The sequence below is a fragment of the Vanessa cardui genome, chromosome 27 (genome assembly GCF_905220365.1).
Source record: "Vanessa cardui chromosome 27, ilVanCard2.1, whole genome shotgun sequence".
Classification (NCBI taxonomy): Eukaryota; Metazoa; Arthropoda; class Insecta; order Lepidoptera; family Nymphalidae; genus Vanessa; species Vanessa cardui.
In genome coordinates this window covers 7,105,165-7,130,166 of record NC_061149.1, presented here as the reverse complement: position 1 = coordinate 7,130,166, position 25,002 = coordinate 7,105,165, and the positions used below count along the sequence as shown (strand labels likewise).

At 35.3% G+C, this 25,002-nt stretch overlaps 2 protein-coding genes across 2 annotated transcripts; one reads left to right on the top strand and one right to left on the bottom strand.

Moving 5' to 3' along the window:
* Positions 1-349: 349 nt before the first annotated feature.
* Positions 350-9,999, top strand: LOC124541088 (BTB/POZ domain-containing protein 10). Its single transcript, XM_047118913.1, has 4 exons — positions 350-875; positions 6,140-6,336; positions 7,503-7,756; positions 8,135-9,999. Exons 1-4 carry the CDS (start codon positions 515-517, stop codon positions 8,463-8,465), a joined length of 1,143 nt encoding a protein of 380 aa, XP_046974869.1. The 5' UTR covers positions 350-514; the 3' UTR covers positions 8,466-9,999.
* Positions 10,000-12,684: 2,685 nt separating this feature from the next.
* On the bottom strand, positions 12,685-16,348 carry LOC124541101. The gene is made up of 2 exons (XM_047118928.1): positions 16,044-16,348; positions 12,685-12,870 (listed from the first exon to the last, which is right to left on the bottom strand). Exons 1-2 carry the CDS (start codon positions 16,233-16,235, stop codon positions 12,715-12,717), a joined length of 348 nt encoding a protein of 115 aa, XP_046974884.1. The 5' UTR covers positions 16,236-16,348; the 3' UTR covers positions 12,685-12,714.
* Positions 16,349-25,002: the final 8,654 nt, after the last annotated feature.

The following is a 25,002-nucleotide window of genomic DNA, read 5'->3' as shown; positions in this document are numbered from 1 at the left end:
TTTAATTCATAAAATACTTGAAAGCATTTCGATAGATATTATTAATAACAATTTTTATATTTTAAATATTTAAAATATCCAAACCAGACTGGTTGCTTGTTATAAGAAATTAGACAAAACAAAACCTGTTTGTCTAGAAATTATTGTAAAAGGGTACATAACATTTACATACAATGAATATTTCCTTTTTGTTGCATATTTTACGTTAGTGGGCTTAGTAACGATTTAACGTTTGAATTCCTAATTTATTCTTATAATAGCGAATACCAAGATATAAAGTTGTCAACTAAAAATCAAGTTGGTAACCCACATTTACAGAAAAAAAATGTATATATCAAATTATGAATGTTGCAACATTATCAGTCCATGCGTCACAGCACTGTGACGTTCGCCATCATTTTCGTAACAAACAAAGTTTTCCACGACGAAATCTAGAAATTCATTAGTGCCGTTGCTGAAGCGCAGGCAGGGCAGCGTCGAGCGTGATGTAAGGGCTCGTTACGAGCGAGCGTCCATGTCCGATTCGCAAGCGATAGGCCAAGGGGCCATGTTAGATACACGTAGGCATTTTTTCTACCCTGACAGCAGTAGTGACACAGAAGAGTACAGAAGGGACGCAGAAGAACGTCGTAAGCGTCTTTCTAAGCGTAACGGGCCGGGCTTAAGAAGAGTCATATCAAATATGCCACCAAAAAACCAAGCGCCCAACGCACCGATGCCGTCTACATCCAGTCAGGAACCGCCGAAAAATGGGCAAAAGAACCAGTTGTGTGATGATAGAATTACTCTTGTGGTGGATAACACGCGGTTCGTGGTCGATCCCGCTCAGTTTACCGCTCATCCGAACACGATGCTGGGAAGGATGTTTAGTTCTGGTAAGTCTTCAAACTAATTCCTATTACACTTAACACAGAACAGTCCCGCTACTAGATGCACCCAATCCAGTACATCATTTTCTCTAATCCCTATTGACATGGTGAATTGTTTACTTATGAATACCAATTTGATCAGCTTAATCTATTATCAACTAGTTGTAGCCCGTGGTTTTGCTAGAGTTGGTTTTGTTGGTGGGTTAGTCATCGGTGAAAGTCATAAAAAGTATACATATCCTTAGGGCTCAAACATGCTTTGTAACAAATTTCAGCAAGTGTGGTTTATATGTTTGGCCATGAATACAGACAGACAAAGTTACTTTCTCATTTATAATATTAGTATCAATGTAACCTATAAACAAAAGAAAATATACATATAAGTCTTCTCATCTCTAGTTGTGTAACGTCAATTTAATTTAAACATAACCTTAATACCATTTGAATAAATAAACATTTACACAATGTTAAGAAATCTTTGATTGCGTAAAATGATTTAACTGATAAAAATGTTATGAATTGTTTGTCTCGACAGTATCAGATAAAAATACAAAGCAAATATGCATGAAACTTCCGCATTTAGAATTACCAGGAAAAACATGACTGTTGTTTATATTATTATCAAAGAGTTTGGGGTATGACTAAAAATTAAAGAGATATACAATTCTTAGATTTACAAATTCAAAGCAACTTGCTAATAACTCGGCAATATTGTGCACTACTAACAGCTCTTGATTAATATAACTCTATGTATAATATAATGCTATTGCATTAAACTGGCATGAGTTGGTACCACCCACTCTCAGATATTCTATCGCTAAACAACAGTATGGGGTATTGTTGTGTTCCGGTTTGAAGGGTTTGTGAGCCAGTGTAAATACAGGCACAAGGGACATAACATCTTAGTTCCCAAGGTTGGTGACGCATTGACAATATAAGGAATAGGTAATATTGGCCCATACGCTCGTCCGCCAAGCTATTCCTTAACAAAAAAAAAAAAAAAAACTAACTACTTATATCCACTTTAGTTTTATTTCCTAAGATCAGATTACAGTTTGGTGGACTCAAAATGCCATGTTTTACAAATCCATTATGATAATGATAGATTATTTAAGCTCATTACTAATTAATGCGTTAATTAAACGTTAAATACTGTTTATTTACCTTTTGTCTTTGTGTTGTTAAAATAGATTTTCATTTATCCTTTTATATCATGCTATTTAACTCTTCGTCGGCTTATGACAAATCATTAGTCAGATTTTATAAGTAAAGGAGTATATTTCTTTGTATGTTGGATCAACATATAAATGCTACTCCACCATCACTACAGGCATAGAGTCATATTCAAGTATGTGAAACGCTTCATAGAGATTGTAAGTACAAAGGGCATAAAATCTTAGTTCCCAAGGTTGGTGGTGCAATAGGGATTAAAGAAATGGTTACTATTTCTTACTTTGCCATCATCTATTGGTGATAGCGACCACTTTCCCATTAGGTGGTCCATATGCTCATCAGCCAACCTATAACATTAAATAAATAATAATAATATTAGCAAGAGTTATTTCTGGAAAATACCCTGTAATATTTTTGAAATTAGAATTGTTTCAGACTATTATATCCAACATTTTATTATAGATGTTTCTTGTATGTATTTTTCATTGAAAACTTATTTTGCAACCTACTTTATTGTGATTAAATTGCTGCTAAATGGTGTTGCAGCAAATCAATTTCTATTATGTTCAATTGATTGCCATTTTCATTTGATATACAGATACACAGTTTACCGTTAAAGAGTGCGCTTATAAATAGATCTTTAAATGTGGCATTCAAATTGAATATTCATGTGATATATTCAAGTATATGGGCTTGGTGGTGACAATCAAAATGAAAACCAAATAATGTGTTATTGTACTATATTTGTATTTTATGAATATAGGACAATTTGGTGGAATAATTTCCAGTAGAGGAATATTCACAAGTTGTTGCTTATTTATTTATTAAAACAGAGTGCATTGTAAAGTGAAAGGAAATTCTTACACTCTGCATTCCTCGTACAAATAACTTATACATATGTATTTTGTGTTTTGTTTTATTAAAAAACTATTTACTCAATGACTCAGATTGTAATGTGATGATAATGTGATTATATATATCCAGATGATTGCATATTGCCCTACCTCGGGGTTTTTATCTAATATAAGAAAATGACATTAATCCTTGCCCCAAATTCCAGGTAAATCATAAAATGTAGACATATTTGTTTGTTTGTGTTGTTACGTCATAATTGTTATTCCATGTAGGTTTCGGATTTCTCCATCTGAAATCATCCATATTCGTCCGGTTTTGATAATGTTCAATGTTCGCTTTTTAAATACTCATTGTCACCAAGTTCCGTTTATATAGTCCATTCTAAGAGTCGAACTCCTAGGGAACAAAATGCTCTCATCTGATTGGTCGATGCGCGCGGCTAGAGATAAAATAGACGAATCCTACACATAAGACAAACCAAAAAAATTTATTTGGCTATTGAATGACAAACGTATTAACAAATGAGCGCCCAAGAACAATTTCCTTTCGGAGTTCGTTTCGTGGAATCGCAAAACAAAGTTGCTTTCTCTGTCCCTATGTACGCTTAAATCTTTAAAACTACGCAACAGATTTTGATGCGGTTTTTTTAATAGACAAAGCAATTCGAGAGGAAGGTTTTTGTATATAATGCATGGAAAATATAGTAAAGAAATACCGATCATTTTAGAAGATTCTAATGTGATGTCGTCAACAAATTCTGTACTTTAGTATTTAGCTTTGCACCCGTGCGAATTTGGGGCGGGTCGCTAGAAGATTATAAAAAATTGCTGTTTTTGTGGTGGTACAAATGAACATCCAGGCCGCTGTTGATGGCTGTGGAGTATTTGTTATCATAATTATTATTGTATTGACGACCTCGGTTTTCATGGGTACGCCACTCTGTGGTCCCGGGTTCGATTCCCGGCCGAGTCGATGTAGATTACCATTAGTTTTCTATGTTGTCTTGGGTCTGGGTGTTTGTGGTACCGTCGTTACTTCTGATTTCCATAACACAAGTGCTTTAGCTACTTACATTGGGATCAGAGTAATGTATGTGATGTTGTCCACTATTTATTATTATATTATTTATTATTATTGTTACACAAGGCGAACTTAGTTTTTGTCGTAATAAAATAACATTGCGACTTCTTTGTGCGTCATGAATCGTTCACTGATCTTATTAGTGATTTACATGTAGTATTTATCTTAACGACTTTTATTTGCACTCATAAATTGCAAATATATTTTAATTTTTATTTGTCGATTTTAATTTATTTTTTGTTACAGATAATAAAATGTTAGCTTAGAATTATTTGTTTTATTAGACTTTAGACAATGATCTTATTTGATTCTACCAAGCAATATTTCTATTTAGGCTTTTGATTGGAGTTTAGTGAGTGAACTAATTTTATAGATTCAGATATAACTGCGATTTACTGGCAAGTCTTTTGTGAGACAGTTGAATAAAGACGATTACAGAGTTTTATATGGTATTCGTCATTTAGAATATGTACTAATTCTGTAGGTATATAACTAAGGGAATTATATCACAATGGAAATATACTCAATGGTTATTTTCAGTTCAGAAACGTGTATTATTTATTTAGTTCTTGTAAATAATGTTTAGCGGATCTTTATACATTGCTCTCTTTCTGTCATCCTTGATTTGATATTCGAAAGACAAGGACACGACATTTTTCAACTCACCGTGTATATATTCACGAAACAAATAAAGGTATATAAATAATATATAATGTGGTAAGATTCCCGCGATCATTCGTTAATATTTTTTTTATTGTATAGATTGGCGGATGAGTAAATGGGCCGCCTGATGGTAAGTGGTGACCATCACCCATAGACAATGACGTTGTCGATCGTCAATGTGCCTTTAGAACTAAGATGTTATGTCCCTTGTGCCACTAGTTCGTTACACTGGCTCACTATTTCACGTGTCGTTGCCGATAGACTGTGCTTTAATTTTTTTATGTCATGACGCAAAGAAAATCGCAATCATGACCTGATAAGGCTGTATTACACATGGAGCGCATTTAAATGAGATATTTGTGTGAATATGAATACGAAGCGTCTATAGTGCAAATGTTTTACGATACGTCTCGCGATGTAAAAAGTCGCGGGTTCGATCCTGACCCCCTGGGCTACTTGTGCTGGGCTGTTGTTCCCACACTTAACACAAGTGATAAGCTTAAAAGGAGAGTTAAATAGGAATATTAGTAATTCCTTGAACCACAGAGTCGAGATTGCCCAGTGGTTAGAACGTGCGCATCTTAACCGATGATTGCGGGTTCAAACTCAGGCAGGCACCGCTGATTCATGTGCTTAATAAACCTGCATGTGACAAATTTCATAGAAATTCTGCCACATGTGCATTCCACCAACCCGCATTGGAACAGCGTGGTGGAATATGTTCCAAACCTTCTCCTTAAACGGAGAGGAGGTCTTTAGCCCAGCAGTGGGAATTTACAGGCTGTTGTTGTTGTTTTTCTTGAACCACAATCACCAGGTAGCCCACTTAATCATAAAAATAATAATAATCAAAATATACATTATTCAAATAGCACAAGCACTTTTCAATCATTTAACAACTTTTTTATATTAAGTGAAGCTAGGTTCTACCGACTAGCACCGGCAAGAAACTCAGTAGTTACTGTTTGTTTTTTTTCCTCATTTTATTTAGGGACTTTTTTCACAGGTGAAAATGTCAGTCCCATCGTGCCCTGATCTGAGTTCAGTAACATATTAATAAAATTACTGCATCTCATTTAAAGTTAAAACTATAAAGTATCCTGGCTGCTTCAGACGTAGGAGAAGCCAGAATGCTTTGATAAATTCCAACAGCACTTACATTTAAATTAAACTTTCTCATTAGTTCTTGTCTTTTTTCCCTATTCCGAACATATTCCACCAAAAAATGTTGGATATCTTCCTCTGTACCACAAATGTCACAATTAGATGAGTTAACCTCTTTCATCATGAATCCAAACTTGTTTAGGGGAACGTGACCAGAACGTATTTTTAAGGCCATCACAATTTGTTGGCGATTTAAATATATATCTACTCTTTATCACCATATAAAAATACAGTCATGTCAGTTAAATACAATTATTATTTTGCAGGCTATTAATTTTAATTAAAAAAAGTAGGTATTTTATTTAAACCAGGATGATGTTATTTTTCATTTCCAGGTATCGAATTCACCCATCCAAACGAACGAGGTGAATACGAGGTGGCTGAGGGCATATCCGCTACCGTGTTCCGCGCTATCCTGGAGTACTACCGCGGCGGTACCATCAGATGCCCGCCGACGGTCTCCGTGCAGGAGTTGAGGGAGGCCTGCGATTATCTGCTGGTTCCATTCGACGCTAACACCGTCAGATGTCAAGTAAGATATTGTTTTATTAATTAAAACGGTGACTGTGATGATAAACCCCTGGAAAGTCCTTGGAATGAAACGTACGTGGTTTTGTACTAAGACCGAAATAAATAAAAATATAAGTAATCTAAAAAAAACATTTTTGACGACCTCTGTGGTCGAGTGGTGTGTACACCGATTTTCATGGGTACGCCACTCTGAGGTCCCGGGTTCGATTCCCGGCCGAGTCGATGTAGATTACCATTAGTTTTCTATGTTGTCTTGGGTCTGGGTGTTTGTGGTACCGCCGTTACTTCTGATTTCCATAACACAAGTGCTTCAGCTACTTACATTGGGATCAGAGTTATGTATGTACTTTCTTCGGGATGTTTTTAACAGAGTAGGAATACTTACTGTTGCGTCGCAATACATTTACAACAATATCATGTATATTCACAGTAACATTGATAACTTTGATAAAATCAGTGATAATAATTGTATATGCACTAGAAGTAAGGATAAGCTTATAACGCCAAGTTTCCGACTCCGCAAAGTCAATAAATCTTTCTTGGGGCAAGGTATCCATTTCTATAATAAAATTCTACAGACATTATTAACTTTGCCGTCTCGTAAATTCAAATCGTTTATAAAAAATATATTGGTGAAAAAGGCGTATTATTCGATACAAGATTTTGTAGATGATAAAAAAGCGTGGAATTAATACCTGTTGACTTCCAGGCAGGATATATTAATTTAATAATTGTATTAACTTAAAAATTAACTAACATGACTGTATTTTTTTAAATGTTGTAAAAGAGTAACTACTGAGTTTCTTGCCGGTTCTTCTCGGTAGAATCTACTTTCCGAACCGGTGATAGCTTCACTTAATTGTTAAATGACGATTCAAAAGTGCTTGTAAAAGCCCACTTGAATAAAGTATACTTTGATTTTGATGTTGTCTCATATTTATTTACCATGAAAACCTTACTCCAACATAGTTTGGCCGATATTTACCTATGTGTCAGAACTTCATCTGACTCATGGAGGTTTCCTCACAATGTATTCCTTCTATACCTACTGAGTACTAATTGAACTACCCACAACTATAAGTACAAGATAAGCACATGAAAAATTGAGTAGTGCCTAGTAAAGGTATCCCGGGCCACCTCGCCCCCTAAAAACGTAAATATTTCCAGAACCTCCGTGGTCTCCTCCACGAACTATCTAACGAGGGTGCTCGTCGGCAGTTCGAGAGTTTTCTGGAAAGGCTCATCTTACCATTGATGGTGGAGTCCGCCCAGCGGGGCGACAGGGAGTGTCACGTGGTCGTGCTGCTGGACGACGACTCGGTGGAGTGGGATGAGGAGTACCCCCCCCAGATGGGCGACGAGTACAGTCAAACGGTGCTATCGACCCCCCTGTATCGGTTCTTCAAGTACATCGAGAATAGGTATGTCTTGCGTTGACACTACGGAAATGCCTCAAAATCTGGTGTATATGACTATGATGCTATAATCTATGCGTGTAATAAAATTGGAGTGACTGTTGTGTTGTGTTATAACAAAAGTAACCGCTTTTTACTAATAGGTACACATACCAAAATAACGTTTCTGTAATTTTTGTGTCTGTTTTTTCTGACTAATATCAGAAACGGCTGGATCGATTTTGACAGGACTTTGAATAGCATGTAGCTGGTGTAATGAGGAGTAACTAATATAAAATAATAATAAAAACATCATATTTTTTTTTTCTCACAGAAATAAGCTATAGCCCAGTGGAGTGCCATTGATAAGATGATACTTTATTTTTAACGAAATTCCCGTTTCAGAGACGTCGCAAAACAAGTGATGAAAGAACGAGGCCTCAAAAAGATACGCCTCGGCGTCGAAGGGTACCCGACTTACAAGGAGAAGGTCCGCAAGCGACCTGGAGGCAGGGCGGAAGTCATATACAACTACGTGCAGCGCCCTTTCATCCACATGTCTTGGGAGAAGGAGGAAGCCAAGAGCCGCCACGTGGACTTTCAGTGCTTCAAGTCCAAATCGGTCACGAACCTCGCAGAGGCGACCGCTGACCCAGTGATCGAACTGGAACCGAACAGAGCCAGGGATGAGCTTGAAGTCCAGGATCCAGGCGAGGTCCAAGAGGAAGAACAGTGATTATTGGTGCCGCGGAAAGCGGTCAGGATACTAATGGCATTCTTTTGTTGGTACTCAATGTGACTTATGAGTAACGGGGGGAGGGGACAGTGATTGTTTGGTATTCGTAACGGTTGTGTTTAGTTGGAATTTTTTATATCGGGCCCATAGTGTGTCTTGCTTTTGGGTGTGAAATGTGAGTGATCTGTATCGAGATGAAAATGAGTCTGAAATTATGGAATGATAATTATGAAGGATAATGAAACAAGTCAATCGTTAGATAGAATAAACGAAACGCGGTCAACGGTCGCCATGTTTGTTTTCGGTGACGTCATAAAGCGTCTACCAATAAAATCGACATGTTCGTTGTGACGTGTTGGGTTTTAAATCGCTTGTGGCGCTTAAAGCGTAACGTATACATCGTCAAGGGTTACTTTGTCCATTTTCAATTAACATATAAAGTGTAGTTTGTTTTATATTTAAAGATAATGTATACATATGTTATGTGCGTGCAAAATCAAAAAGCGCAAGTTATTTTATTTTATATGTTCGTCTTACAAAAGAAATACGAAAGTTGGCATATATATTTCATGGAGGGGGTACCATTTACCATTGTGAAACTCACCACCAGATCGCCGTTCAATCGATCGCCAAGACTATTAGTAAACAGGATCATTTTCCTAGTCATAGACCCTGATTTAATTCATTCCAAGAGTCGAACTCCCAGGGAACTAAATACTCGCACCTCATTGGTCGATGCTATTGCTAAGATATATTTTAACCAATAAGCATCACGCGCATATACTAATGACAGCACATGTAAAGTTTTCTTTGGGAGGTCGTTTCATGGAATGGATATTTTTTTTTTTTGTAAATGAACAATATGTGAACAAATCGTTATGTTTATTGAAGTACTTGAAGGTTTTATAAAGGAATGGAAAAATTATAGTGAAATTATAAATATCGGTATAAGGGCTAATATCAAAATAACCGAAAAATAAAAATGACGTCAAGTTAATAATAAATTGTATCTTTTGAAACAAAATTTAATTTTATTTACTATTTGTTTTAATGTAAAAAGGCTTAAGAATTTCATATTTTTCTTTTGTAGACGCATAGACTTGTCGGAGAGAAATGTATCTTACGTGAAAAAGCCTACATATCTGTTAATATTTATACATTATTTTTTTTAATAGGGCTCCACAGGAATATGCCTTTGACACAATTATAAAAAAAAAATCTTACAACTTATATTTTGGAGTGTCAACGATTTTCTAATATTCCTTCTCAAACAGGTTGTGTAAAATCCTTTAAATATTATATCATTTGGTCTATGCTAATAGTAAGATCGCCAAAATGTATTAACAAATTGAAAATTCGCAATCTAATTGAATCAGTTACGATTTTCAGGTTATTTTATGTGAAATATATTCGAAATTGGATTAAAATAGAACTGGGAACATATCATTGCCGTAATAGGTTTGTAGAATTAGATTCGAACTCCTTTTATTGTTTTTGTTTTTCAGGTTATACGAATAAATATAACTGCTACTATTGACTAAAAATATATATACTTACATATTCAGATTTCAGTTACGAGACGGTCGTATTTAAAAAAAAACTATGATTAAATTAATTTTATTTAAACTGTAATATATTAAATTAAACTACGCTTTAGATAGATAGATTGCAATGGAAATATACAAGGTTAACAAAAGTAAATGGCTGCCAAATCAGCTGATGCGGATGATAATAGTTCTCGCATGATTCCAATTAGAGTTGATTTTTGTATGCACATTCATATACACGGTTATATAATCATTTGGTAAAACAAAATGGCGGTAACGCGTAACAGCTGATGCTATATGACTCTGGATTTAGAGTTGGTTTTTGTACGTTCATTATGTTTATAGGAACGCTTATTGTCTGCTAGATAATGATACATTGAATATATTCCAATGGTGTTCTTTTTTTATTATATTTATGATAAATATTTTGTTGTTTTATTTTCCTCTATTTCCAAATCGAATAACTTCATTATATTACTGTAATAAAACTACTCACATAACATTAATTTATATAACTACATTCATTTACCAAACGGTACATATATTATTTATCCGTTTATTGTATATAATTATAATCCACGAATCTAGCTTTCTCCTGCCCTGCCCGTTCAAAATCTGCCGCCTTTTGTTTTTCTCGTGGCAGGCAGTACCAGTCGCCGCACCACGCCACGAGAGGAAGTGGCGGGAGTCCCACTATACGGTGTCGATAACCGAATCAATAATTATACTAATAAATGTTATCTCAAATAAAAACGTATTTAAAAATTAAAGCCGTACTAAATATTATTATTTTAATTCAATTATATTTAAGTATATTTAAAAAATCATGACATTACTCTCTAAAGCAAACTGAAATAGATAATACTGATTGATGATTAGTTATCGACTTAATTACTGAACTATGCGTCCCCTATCGATATTTAACTATCGATACACAATCGATATATATCGATAATATCGTCAAGTGAGCTGTGAGTGGCCACCGGATGGTAAGCGGTCATCATCACCTATAGATAATGACGCTGTTAGAAATATTAACTATTCTATACATTGTCAATGCGCCACCAACCTTGGGAAGTAAGATGTTAAGTCCCTCGTGCCTGTAGTTACACTGGCTCACTCACCCTTCAAACCGGAACACAACAATACTGAGTACCTACTGTTATTTGGCGGTAGAATAACTGATGCATGAGTTGTACCTATCCAGACGGGCTAGCACAAAGCCCTACCACCAAGGATAGTATTCCAGAAAAACATTATTTAATAAAAATAATTAATACGATCTGTGCAAGCAATTTGTTTTATATTTGTTATATTAATTAAGTGAATCAATAATAGCAACACTTTCTGTTGCTAATAAATCATTTCTTTGATTAAAAAAATACTAAAAAAGAGACACTGGCTAAGTACTACCTATCTATAGTCAAACTAAGGATGGTTTTTCAACGCTACACTAAACTAACTTTTTCTCCCGTTTTCTTTCCTTTTTCTGTAACCGCGACGTAATTTTTGTTTTGAACCGTTTGGCTATAGCTTTTTCCAATGGAATATACCTAACCTACCGAACCTAATAACTATCATGCGATTTGCTTATAAGTCAGATATATTGTGCACTATAGTTCATGATTTATATATCTTTATTTATAATACAATACTATAGACTTAACTAATTATTTTAATTTTACTTCCAAAATTCCGATGACAGTTTTGTCAACGATTAAAACGCATTTTTTGCAAATAATAGGCTATTCAAGCAGTGGCGTAGGCCGTAGCGAGGTTTTTCGCTGCCCGGGGTCGACCGGAAATCTGCCACCCCCTATTTTACTTAGATTTACTTATTCATTACTTTTTAATTACGTCTTAAGGTTTCTAATATTATTAAAAAATGTTGTTACTATTAATTAAAAAAAAAAATAGATTAAAATTTATTCTTCGTGTTTTGTTTAGAGCAAAATCTTTTACACAATCGTCAATATCAAAATGTATCTCATTTTCTATTACCAGAATAGCTAGGTTTCATTTGCGGTGCGTTTTCAGTACGTAAGATATCGTGGACATGATTATATGACACATATATGTTTTTTCTTAATAATGCAATGCAATAATTTCATTATGTTCCGTATCTGCCGCCCCCTTTCATATGGCGCCCGGGGCCATGGTCCCTTCTGCCCCTACCACGCTACGCCACTGTATTCAAACTTTCGACCAATGGTAACGCGTCAATTTGCTGTGAAATATTGTTTATTTCGTTTGTTTCCTGTTATGTTTGGGATATAGTATGGAAGTATACATACAAGTCGTTGCTTGTAAGATGACGTTATAAAAAAGTGCAAGCTAAATAAAAACTTAGTCGAAATGGCCCAGTGGTTAGAACGCGTGCATCTTAACCGATGATTGCGGGTTCAAACCCAGGCAAGCACCGCTGATTCATGTGCTTAATTTGTCTTTATAATTCATCTCGTGCGTAGCGGTGAAGGAAAACATCGTGTGGAAACCTGCATGTGATAAATTTCATAGAAATTCTGACACATGTGCATTCTACCAACCATTGGAACAGCGTGGTGGAATATGTTCCAAACCTTCTCCTCAAAGGGAGAGGAGGCCTTTAGCCTAGCGGTGGGAATTTACAGGCTGTTGTTGTTGTTGTTGTTGTTATAAATAAAAAGCTGACGTAATGTATAATTTTTTAATTAATTAATTACTTAAATAAAATCAGGACGCGTATAAATGCCAATATCGTAATCAAGCGCACCACCTCTCTCACTTTTCAGCCTCAAATTTACGAACGTAGATCCCACGCCGCCCGCCGTTATGTTGATTGAAGATTTGCTGTGAAGATTGTCCAAAGCTTGTATACCCTGAAAAAGAGATACAATTTTGTTTTAAAGATTTTTAATCATTAATGATACTAATAATTATTACAGTAGTATTTTATGGATTTATCTTAGTATTTTCCAATATCCGGAATGGTTTCCCTCGAATATAATTCGAGTCTATAAATAACTAATATTGAAAAAAAAACATCAAGTTTTTCCGGCCAAGAAAGATAAAGTTCTTTGTTTTTTTTTTTATAATATGCATTCATTGTACGTTATATGTGTATGCATTTTCAACCGACTTCCAAAAGGAGGAGGTTATCAATTCGTCTGTATTTTTTTTTTTTATGTTTGTTACCTTATAACTTTTCACTGGGTGGACCGATTTTGATAATTTTTTTTTTGTTTGAAAGTCAGTGCTTCCTGGGGGTCCCATTTTTTTTTAATTTTTTTCCGATGATGGTATCCATATGAAAACGACATAAGTCTTAAATTTGCATTATGTATATGCGCGACAAATAGGTGAATAACTGAAAATCACGTTAACCAATTTTGATAATTCTTTTTTTATTATAAAAAATATACTTCAAGAGTAATTTGGTGAAAGTTTGGTAAGGTTCTGAGCACAGGATCCATGACAAAGTAACGGAACGGAAGGGAACGGAACAATTCTGAGGAGCACGTTAGCGATACTCAGTCGAATCTTTTATTTATAGGTTATTTGGATATTTGAGTCACCTTCCGTAATGTGGTTATGTTTATGTAATTATCATAGTCGAATATACTACAGAATTTGTTTATATACGACATCACATCGCAAACTTCTAAAATTATCAGTGTTTCTTTACTATATTGTTCATGTATTATACACACAAACCTTCCCCTTGAATTACACTATCTTTTAAAAAAACCGCATCAAAATCCGTTGCGTAGATTTAAAGATATAGGGACAGAGAAAGCGACTTTGTTTTATACTATGTAGTGACGAAACTCCTATACGGCTCGCAGTTAGGGTGCGATATGGGGCAGAATTTCTTACTATCTTTAATCAAATTTTGTGTATGTGATGTGATGTCATATGATGTACGAAATATAGTTAGTCTTTTTCAAAGTATTTTTGCTGAGTTCTATTACAGCTCTTTCGAGGGATCCTTGTAGTTTATGCCGCGTGACGTATTAAATCCGCATTTTCGAAAGTCTATTTTTGCTTTATTCGCAAGTTTCCTTTGAAATTGTCCTCGAAATATTTTGACTCAAATAAACGGAACGCTTAATCTATCCATATTAAAAAAAATAGTTAGTCAACATCAGCTTCACTTAAAATCAAAAAATACATAAAAATTTTAACAAAAAGAAAAACCGACTTCAAACAAAACACTATTTTAAAACAAATGAATATGCACGAAAAAGTAATAAAAATAATTGCGTATTCAACATATTTTTTAGTCTTCCTAAGTTAAATGAAATGAAAAATATTAGACTACTTAAAAGTCGATTAACGATTATATCATGTAGTTATAATTATTGTTATATTTGGAGTTTATTTATGTTTTATATCAAAATCGTAATAAAATCCGTTACATAGTTTAAAAGATCGGCGCGAAGCGAATTTTATACAATGTAACATTGGTAATGCATATAATAAAGAATGATATTTCCGTATTTTAATATCTAAGTTAAAAAACTACTGCATGAATTTTGATGTGATAAGCCTTAATTTGTTCGTATATTTAGCAATAATTTGCAAGTTTTGTTTTCCTGTTGTGTAATCTTTTCTTGGAAATCCTTATATAAATGACTAATACAATACTATTTGTCACTAGTATGTATACTTGATGTATATAATGTACAATATATAGAGCATTTGACATATAAACGAATCATGGTGATAATAATACGGCTCATATAAAATTCTTGACGCGTGCTATTTGTTGTGATTATATTGTAATAAGCAATTACATCAACTATATAACAGGTTTTCCACAGACTAAGAATGCATTTAAAGCCTTTGCTTGATTTACTTTTTTTATTCAAACATATTATTTTTTTAATTACAGATTTTTTTTTTAATATTTAAGCATGAACACTACTTTGTAAATTGTTAAGGAAAGCTTGTGTGCAAAAGGTTACTATACAGCGACTTTATGTCTGATGGCACACCTTGGGAATGACACGATCGCCTCCTGGCTATTTCTAATCATATACTACGAGGTATCTTATTAATTTGACAAAAAAAAAAAAAATAACAAAACAAAAAGACCCGCTGAGTTTCTTTCGACGGTTCTTCTCAGGTCAGGGTGTTCCTTTTTCCGAACCGGTGGTAGTGTTTATTTGACAATCAATAAGTAAGTGTGATGCTTCTATATTGAATAAAGGAATTTGAGTTTGAGTTTTAAATTTATAATTTAATATAATATAAATATATTTTTTGCTTAATCATTTTATAAGTTGGATGTATCTGTTTGTGTTATACCAGCCGCTATAACTGTTATATTTAAAACATATTTCGAAGAGCTTACTTCAGACAGGTCAACTTAATTTGCACAGATATTAACATAGTTTTTTTTTTGTGTAGATAATTATGATTGATGGATTTTGGTACATCTGTTTGAGGTGAGAAATTCCGACACAGTTTTATCGATTGACATGAACGAAAGCACATATTAACTTAATATGATTGAATGAATGAATGAAATATACTTTATTGCTGTAATATAGTTGTTAAATGACTCAAAAGTGCTTGTAAAAGCCTACTTGAATAAAGTAAATTTGTATATTTCATGGAGGCAGGAGCAAATTATCTTTGTCGAAGCTCACTATTAAATGGCGCTTTAGCTCATCATACCATTCAACACTTTTACACGATAGTATACAAGAGCAGGATGTGCGTAGGTTTTGGTAGTTATAATTGGACAACATCACATACATAACTCTGATCCCAATGTAAATAGCTAAAGCATTTGTGTTATGGACATCGGAAGTAACGACGGTACCACAAACACCCAGACCCAAGACATAGAAAACTAATGAACTTTTTCTAAATCGATTCGGACTGGAATCGAATTTGGGACCTCGGATTGGCCCACGAAAACCGAAGTACACACTACTCGACCACGGAGGTCGTCAAAGTATAATAAAATTAGTATAAGATAAAGACTCTATATAACTTAGCACATGATTATAACACAAAGAAAAATCAAAGTTTAAAAACTTACTTCAATAACTTTATTCTGCGGATCGGTGTAGAAGAAATACTTCACTCTTTTTATGAACGGTATCGCGTTGTACTGGACCTGTTCGTGGTGCCTCAGATCGACTCGGTTCGCCACATTGCCCACCACGAAGTTGCTGCCACACGCACACCACAGTAACGTGGAGATGACAGCAATTATGAGGATCACACGCATCTTATTTACACAATCGTCCAACAATCTCGACGCTCGCTCCACAATGAGAGGTCGCTCGCTATCGCGGAGGGCAGCTTGAGTGGGTGACTATGATGTAATTATTGTGAAACTGTGTTTTGTTAGCATTATTAATAATCTAATATAATTTACTAAACCAGCGTCTCACGGGTGCAATGCTGATACTAAATATACTACGGAATTTGTTTATAAAAGACAACACATTAGCAATTTCTAAAATTATCAGTATTATATTGTTATTATATTATATTGTCCATGTATTATACACAAAAACCTTCCTCTGGAATCACTCTATTTTTAAAAAAAAATATTTCTTCGTATCAAAATCCGTTGCGTAATTTGAAAAATCCAAGCATACATAGGGACAGACAGCGGTAAGCGACGTTGTTTTATACTATGTAATGATGTATGGGCAAGTTATTGGTTCGATATGCTTTCCTATTAGGTACTTAACTGATGATCATTAATTAAGAAATAACTAATGTTCATATTTACCCCTTTTAAGCTTATCTTGTGTTAGGGGTACAACCATAGCGGAAGGAGTTATTGTTCTTGCGTCTTTTACATAGCTTGTCAGATTGTAAAATTGTGCTATTGACGCTTTAAATCATCATTATTGTATAAAACTATTTGTATGGACATTGTTTTTTAATCCAAAATTTATTTCAACTGGGATTCATCAATTAAACTTAATAAATTAATGTAACTCTGTATAAAATATCAGAGGGCTGTTTAGGTACTTCTATTCTTATACGATTCTACAGTGTAAGAGCAATGCTTGGAATTGTACATTTTGTGGACATTTCGAAGGGTACGTAACTTCTTCTTTTGCTTCCAAGGATGATTAATATACCAGATGCTTACAGGGGCTTTATCTGTGGGCAGTAGTTGACGGTTGTAACATATTAGGTGGTCAATTTCGTTAATTAGTCAATAAATTAATAAAAACATAAATATAAAATTCTTCGAATAGTCAGTTGATTCGGCTTAGCGTAAACAATGGTTACCCTACTCCACTATCAATAAACTATACTACAAGGAAAATAACATAAGCAAACTAGTTGTACAGCGTTAAAAATATATTAAACCATCAATATGGCATTGATACACAAACTACGCATTCAGGTCAAGCTTAAAATGACATCATGCTTAAATAATACAGCTCTTAATATGTTATACGTACAAAGAATTATAGGCGAAGATATATTTTGATTGTTTGAATTTCTTAAATGTAAATTGTAATGTTTTATCTTAATGACAGGAAATCATAAAGTGTTATGGCAACATCTTTGTGAGAACGATTTGTTGTATTTTTTAATATTTTGTAAAACAATAAAGCTATATGTTAGTATAAAATTAAATAACTATTAAATTATAGTTACATTTAGTAATATCATTAAGATTTTTACTGCAATAAAAATACTCTTTTTTAAAATTGGTACTTTAGAATTGCACACGTTTTTCTGATCACTTGGTGGTAGGTATCACCCACTCATCAGTTATTCTACCGCCAAATAACAGTACTCAGTATTGTTGTGTTCCGGTTTGAAGGGTGAGTGAGCCAGTGTAACTACAGGCACAAGGGACATAACGTCTTAGTTCCCAAGGTTGGTGGTACACTGACGATGTAAGGAATAGTTAATATTTCTTACAGTGTCATTGTCTATGGGTGATGGTGACCACTTACCATCAGGTGGTCAAAGTACATAGATGATGATGATGACGATGATCATGATGTCTTCTTTAATGTGTTCGTCAATGGCGAATTTGGCTATAGGCTATTTGACAATGCGAAAAAAAAGAGTCAGTTATTGTAATCAGTATATATTATGAGTTTCAAAATGGTTATTTATTAACTCAAATTGAAAATAAAACTTAATTAATTCATAAATTCTTAAATAAAAATGCATTTTTTAAACGTTTGTCACGTGACACAAAACGCTCCTGATTAGCCGGGCTTATGATGAAGTCACTTGCTTGTTAACCTTGCTCGTCTTCTATATGTGCCACATTAAAATACAGGCAAGTGACGTCACCGACCTAATTGCAGCGCCATATTGTCCAAGTAGCGTTTTCGCTATTTCAATATGGAATTTTTAATATGATATTTTTCGGCAAATATGTACTAGAAATAAAAAAATAACTTTTACTGGGTTCCTCAATCTCTACTAAATAATATTAAATGGATTTTAAAAACCAGTCAAATAGCCTATTCTGTACAGAACAGTGATAGTGTTAAAGTGAGTGCAATGCTGCTTTATTGAATAAAGGAATTTGAGTTTGAGTTTCCACAATTGGCCTTCACTATTGTCCGAATAATATAGTATGTTCACTATATCAAAATTGCATATTATCATATGTCAATGGTGAAATGGTTTCCAGGCTTAGAGATGTAGAAAGTCACAGGTTCTATCCTGATAATTGATCTTTTGTGTACTCTTCAGGTAAGATTTGTAATTCCTTAAAATGGGTCATTGCTAGTATACCTTTTATTTTATTTTTAATGTAGCAGTATTGTAGCAAGTTACTTTTATGTTCAGAATTGCCAGGCTTAATATTTTCTGTGTGAAAAAAGTCGATTGTAGTTGTTTCATATAAAATATGGCAAAAGGTGGAATAAGTTCCAAACCTTCTCCTCAAAGACAGAGGCCTTGGCATAGCAGTGGGAAATTTACAGGCTGTTGTTGTATGGAATTTTGCGTAATATTGTTGATTTAAGTACCGAAACAAATCTTAATTTTAATTAAGTTCAAAAATCATTGCGAGTATTTTTGATCCTTCATTTTACATTAATTCATTTAATTTTAATCAGCTAAAGTAAAGCATAGGCATTTAAAATAAAATAATTTACTATTTTTAAAATTATTATATACTAGCTTTTGCCCGCGACTTCGTCCGCGTGGAATAGTGACTTCCGGCAGAAAAGTATAGATAGCTGTGCCTGTGACTTCGTCAACGTGTAACTCCTTGTGTGTTATTAAATTAAAATGTATTGGTAATATTATTTTCATCACGTTCACATGGGGCTTAAGTACCTATAGAACCAAAATACTTTAGCGCAAAGCTTCCGGGTAAACTATATTGAAAGTTGACCCGTCCGGCACGTGAACATAAAGATTTCTAGAACTGCTAACACGGGAAAGAGCAACGTATAACTGACCATGAGAGAAACAACTGACACCGAGATCTACTCCGGCAACATGAAAAGTCTGCCCTTGAGCCTTATTAATTGTCATTGCATAACACCGAAACTGGGAATTGCGTCCTTTTAAATTGGAATGGAAAATTATTTGGTATTAAGGGTATTCTGGGAATAAAGACGGTTTCTCCTGCACCGCAACCTGTTAAAATTTGAGCCTCGATTATATTTTGTTGCAACTGGGTTACTTTTAGTCGAGTTCCATTGCAAAGTTTTGGTGGTCTTAAATTTCGGAGTAGAATAATCGGAATGCCAATTTTTAAACAAATTTCGTGAGAAGGAAGTCCGGGCATATTTAAAGAATTTAAAAATTCTATCGGGTAATTAATAGTTTCTTGTTCATCGACCATTCTATTTATTGATCTATAAACTTTGCTTTCCCCCTGTATGTTCGACAGTATTTTGTTATTAATCTCAGTTGCCTGATCATTGCGAGGAGTTAAAATAGATCTTTCGCATAGCCAAGAATTGTCCCTATTTAATATATGTCATTAATATATGTCACCGTAAACTGACGATATAAGATGTGATTGAGATTGCACTATACAACATAATTCAGGCGTCAGAATAAGTTTTCCTTGGTGTAGTTGTGGATAGGTACCTTCACCAATCTTTAATAATGTATCAGAAAATTGACTATCATCCGGGTTATCTCCAGTTCTCACTCGCATGTTTATAGTCAAATGCACCGACTGTATATCACGCCACAAATAAGAGCTTTTCAGGCAAGCCCTAACCTCATCAGCTCGGGTTCCCCGTGGTATTACCGGTAAGGTTTGTCGGAAATCACCCCAAAATAAAACCGTGATACCGCCCATTGGTCGATCATTTTGTCTTATATCCCTTAAAGTTCTATCTACTGCTTCTACTGCTTTTCGATGGGCCATCGTACATTCATCCCATATGATTAAATTACACTCGCGTAATACCTTAGCTTTGTCACTATTTCTTGAAATACTACAGGTTGGACTTTCCGTGCAATCTAAATCAATTGGTATTTTGAACATTGTGTGAGCCGTTTTACCTCCTGGTAGCAATGTTGCAGCTATCCCGGATGAAGCTACGGCAAGAGCTATTTTACGTTGATTTCGAACATAAGCCAATATTAATTTAGTCAAAAAGGTCTTTCCAGTTCCTCCAGGTGCATCTAAAAACCATATTGTTCCCAAATTATTTTGGACACTTCTGCACACGCGATCATAAACTGAACGTTGTTCTGCAGTCATTATTGGGATACCGTTTTCTAATGTTGTCAGCAGTTCCATTAAGTTGTAGCTAATCTCTGCGGAATATTCCCTGTTAGTTACTTCTCCGACTGAGGTTGGTGTTGGCAAACCATATTCACATAGTGATTTACCGCCAACTGCTGTTAACTCATCCTGAAGAGCTAATAAGCACTGATTTATGGCAAGATCACGGAAATTATCATTAGTTGTGCCTTCATCGTTGTTAGATATATTTCTAAGAAAGTCTTCTGAAAATTTGTTTTTATATTTTTCCCATAATTGTACAGCATCTGACAAATTACAAAATGTGAGTAATGTTACAAATAAATTACGTAACCGTCTTGGATTATCACTAACACAGGATTCTGCTAAAGCGTCATCCCAATGCTGATCATTTTCTAGCAAATGACGCGCTTGGCAAGCTGCATGATAAGTGGGAAAAACAACATCGTCTACTTTTCTCAAATCTATAAATGAGGTTGGTCCTCGCACAGTATGTAATAATAATCGCAAATAGAAACACTCAGCGTTGTTAGGATGAACGGCGTATACTCTGCCAAGAACATGTTCTTTGAAAATACCTGACTCACCATCTACAGGCCTGCCACGGCGTCTTCGATTAAAGACACCTCGTTGCTTATCGTAGGTATAATACGATGGAACTTCCTCATATAAAAGAGATTTTGCAAAATCATCAGTTTGGCAAAGTCGAAAGAATGCTAATAAAGTTGTTTGTCTAGGGTTCTCTAACCGTTCTGTGACATTTTCGGCGTTGAAATATATACGTTGACCACCTTCAAGATGAACATCCAGATGAGTCACAGGTGGAAATCTTTCATGAATGTTGAAACTTAAGATCCGCCACACAGCTTCTGAAGAACTTATATATCTGCCTGACTGATATCTTGTAACTTCATCATGTTCATTTCTCAAAGCAAATGTAGCTTGGTCACTGCCCTTATTAATGTACTTAAAAATATATTTTATTGACTCTACACTATTACACATTTCAACATTTATGTGAGCTTGAAATGCTCTGGACAACACAGGAGAATACGGAACGACCCACCTATTGTCTAAAATAACCTGTTGTCCAGATACTCGCTTTTCAACAGTGAAACCACCAGTATCTCTTGAACGGCGACGATATAATGGGTATCCATCATGTCCTGTTACAGTTTCATCCACTAAGGCTTTTGGATATCTTTTAGTGCAACGACCGTCTTGCATGCAAGGAGAATTTCTGTTAAATACACCACATGGACCATGTATCATATGAGATTTAACAATGTCGTATAACTCAGGATCTGCAATCGGACTTGGAATTTCAGCACTGATTAAACTGTCTACATCATTAGGTCGAACCTTATCTTTTAACCAAAGCAGGATATGTGCGTGGGGTAAGCCGCGTTTTTGCCATTCAACACTATACATGTAACATAATACTTCTCCAAAAATGTTATCTTTGGTAAGTAGATCTATCATTGATTTTAATTTTAAATGAAAAACTCTTGCGATGATATCATGACGGTCATGCGGTGCTTGACCCTCAAGAAGCTCCCGAGTGATTTCATCCCACTTAGGATTGGTAGTTACAGTAATAAATAAGTCGGGACGTCCATATTTTCTCACGTAACAAAAAGCATCTTGAGTACGTTCGTGCATGTAGCGTGGACCACCAGTAAAAGAAGAGGGCAAAATAACTAAACGGCCCATATTCACCGTATCATTATCTTGCTGCATGGCGTCGCGAAGGTGCACGTATTCTTCAGCGCGCAGCTGCCTTTGATTAGATCGTATGTAAACTAATCTTTCGGTTTCAATTTTTGCGTACATGTCTACAATAAACTGATTGAATAAGCCACGAAAACGTTGCAAGTATACAAACCTATTCCGTCTTACTTGCAAGTGGTAACAGTAAAATTGAAGGCATGAAATCTTTTTATTATAAATAGGTGCGCCTGTACGCGGATCAGTTTGGTATAAAGCAAAATTATAACCATCTTCCCCTCGACAATATATCAAAGGATATTGCAAACTGTCGTAAGCTCTGTGGGTTTCGTAAATACGTTGCAAACGATTGTCTCTAGAACGGATAACGATATCACGCCTATCACATTCCTGGTCGACCAATACCACAGCAACTTCATTCGTGGATGGAGCATTGTAACGCCCAGGGTGCTGCGTTGGACGCCTATCGGCATTTATAACAATTTTATAATTGTTATCATGATCTCCAGGAAGAGCTTCTAATGCCGATTTAAAACTGCATACATACGAATTAACCTGATGCAACATGTTCTGAAGTTGTGAAATGAGTTCAGCATTTAAATTCGGGAAATATTGATTTCTTATATTCGACTGTTCGTCGTAGTCGGATACAAAATATATTTGAAGAAACTTAGGTTGGTCTTCAGGCAAAAGAGATCCTATCAAATGGTAAACTTGACCTTGTATCTTAAAAGTAGGCATGAAAGGACCTTCGGAGATTTGTTGCGCACCAAAGGATGTCATCTGAAATGCACTATTATAAGTGCGAATGTTGTCTAAAAACTGTTTAGATTGCACATGTTCCCCCAAAAGTAGTGATTTCAAAGGTTCCGGTGGGTCTTCGAATGAAGGCAAATTTATTTTGCCTCCAGAACAACAGAAACCAGCCGACTCCTTACTCCACTTTGAAGCATTACAAAAAGAACATACCACGTTCATATCGCCTATTACAGAAGATGATTTGTAATCAATTGTGAGGTTATAAGCAAACCCACTTTTATATTTGTCGGACCATGCCACCGTATTTCTAGGTTGGTCTTCTATGTATACATCTAAGTTATTAAGACTATGTCGAAATCTGTCTGCAGTAAGACGGGCCTCTCGCTGTTCGTCCGTTTCAAGAGACCGAATATTTTCGATTCTTAATATTTCATTAGACAAACTTATTAATCGTTCTTGTCTCAAAGAATTGTAATGTTCGCGTACCGACTCTAGTCGTTGTTCATGCTCATGTTCATCTTCGAGAGATCTAATAATATTGTGGTGCACCCTATCATTTGTCAAACGGTCTTCATATTGAGTAAAAGTTTCAGATTCTCGAGATAAAATATGACGTTCGCGGTCAGCTGTGAGACGCAATTCCCTCTCAGTGGAGGTTTCTGACTCGCGAGACAATATATGACGTTCGCGGTCAGCTGTGAGACGCAATTCCCTCTCAGTGAAGGTTTCTGACTCGCGAGACGATATATGACGTTCGCGGTCAGCTGTGAGACGCAATTCCCTCTCAGTGAAGGTTTCTGACTCGCGAGATAATGCATGCCGTTCGCGGTCAGCTGTGAGACGCAATTCCCTCTCAGTGAAGGTTTCTGACTCGCGAGATAATGCATGCCGTTCGCGGTCAGCTGTGAGACGTAATTCCCTTTCAGTAAATGTTTCAGACTCGCGAGATAAAGTTTGTCGTTCGCGGTCAGCTGTGAGACGCAATTCTCGCTGTGAAGCAGTTTCAGCTGCTCGGGATAACACATGTTGTTCTCGGTCAATGGTAAGCCTCAGCTCTCGTTGAGAAAAGCTTTGAGACGCCCGTGATGTAGCTCGTCTCTCTCTGTCAGCTGCTAATCGCATCTCTCTCTCTGAAGAGCTTTCATTGGCTCGAGAAGTTGAGGCACTAACTCTCATAGAGTTTAACCGATGTGCTCTTTCCTCTGCCGATTCTTGAGAATGCGCATTTCTCATCCTCTTAGCATCTCTCGAATTTCGAGATAAAGATGGTCTTTTTTTAGGTGGCATTATGTATTTTCAATCAACAGTAACCAAAGCTACCTTACACTTACGAAACCTATTAATATTATATAATAACTAAATATGGTATATAATTAAACACTACTTACATATATAGTAATAATTATATGATATACTTATATAGTAATAATTATTATTATATGATAATTACGAAAATAAACTATTAATATAATTAAACACTACCACAATAACTAAAATGCGTACCTACTACTACTTCACTTATAAAGAAATAAAATTTTAACTAATAATATGCTTAGACTAAAAGTCGCGCTGAAAAGCACGGTTGGTAAATAACAATTATTGTCTGTCAATAAGGTCGAACACTCTAAACGTCTATTCGCATCAACAGCCAAATATTGTATGAAGCTCGCGCGGACCCGCCGCCTTTTTATACCTCCCGCGGCGTAGCGCGTCGAACGCGGCAACCGATACACAAAAATAATCCTTATGGCATGATTCTGTATTCACGCGCGATGACTTATAGCGTATTTCATGTATAACTTTGGTGTTTCTACACCGATTTACATGATTCTTT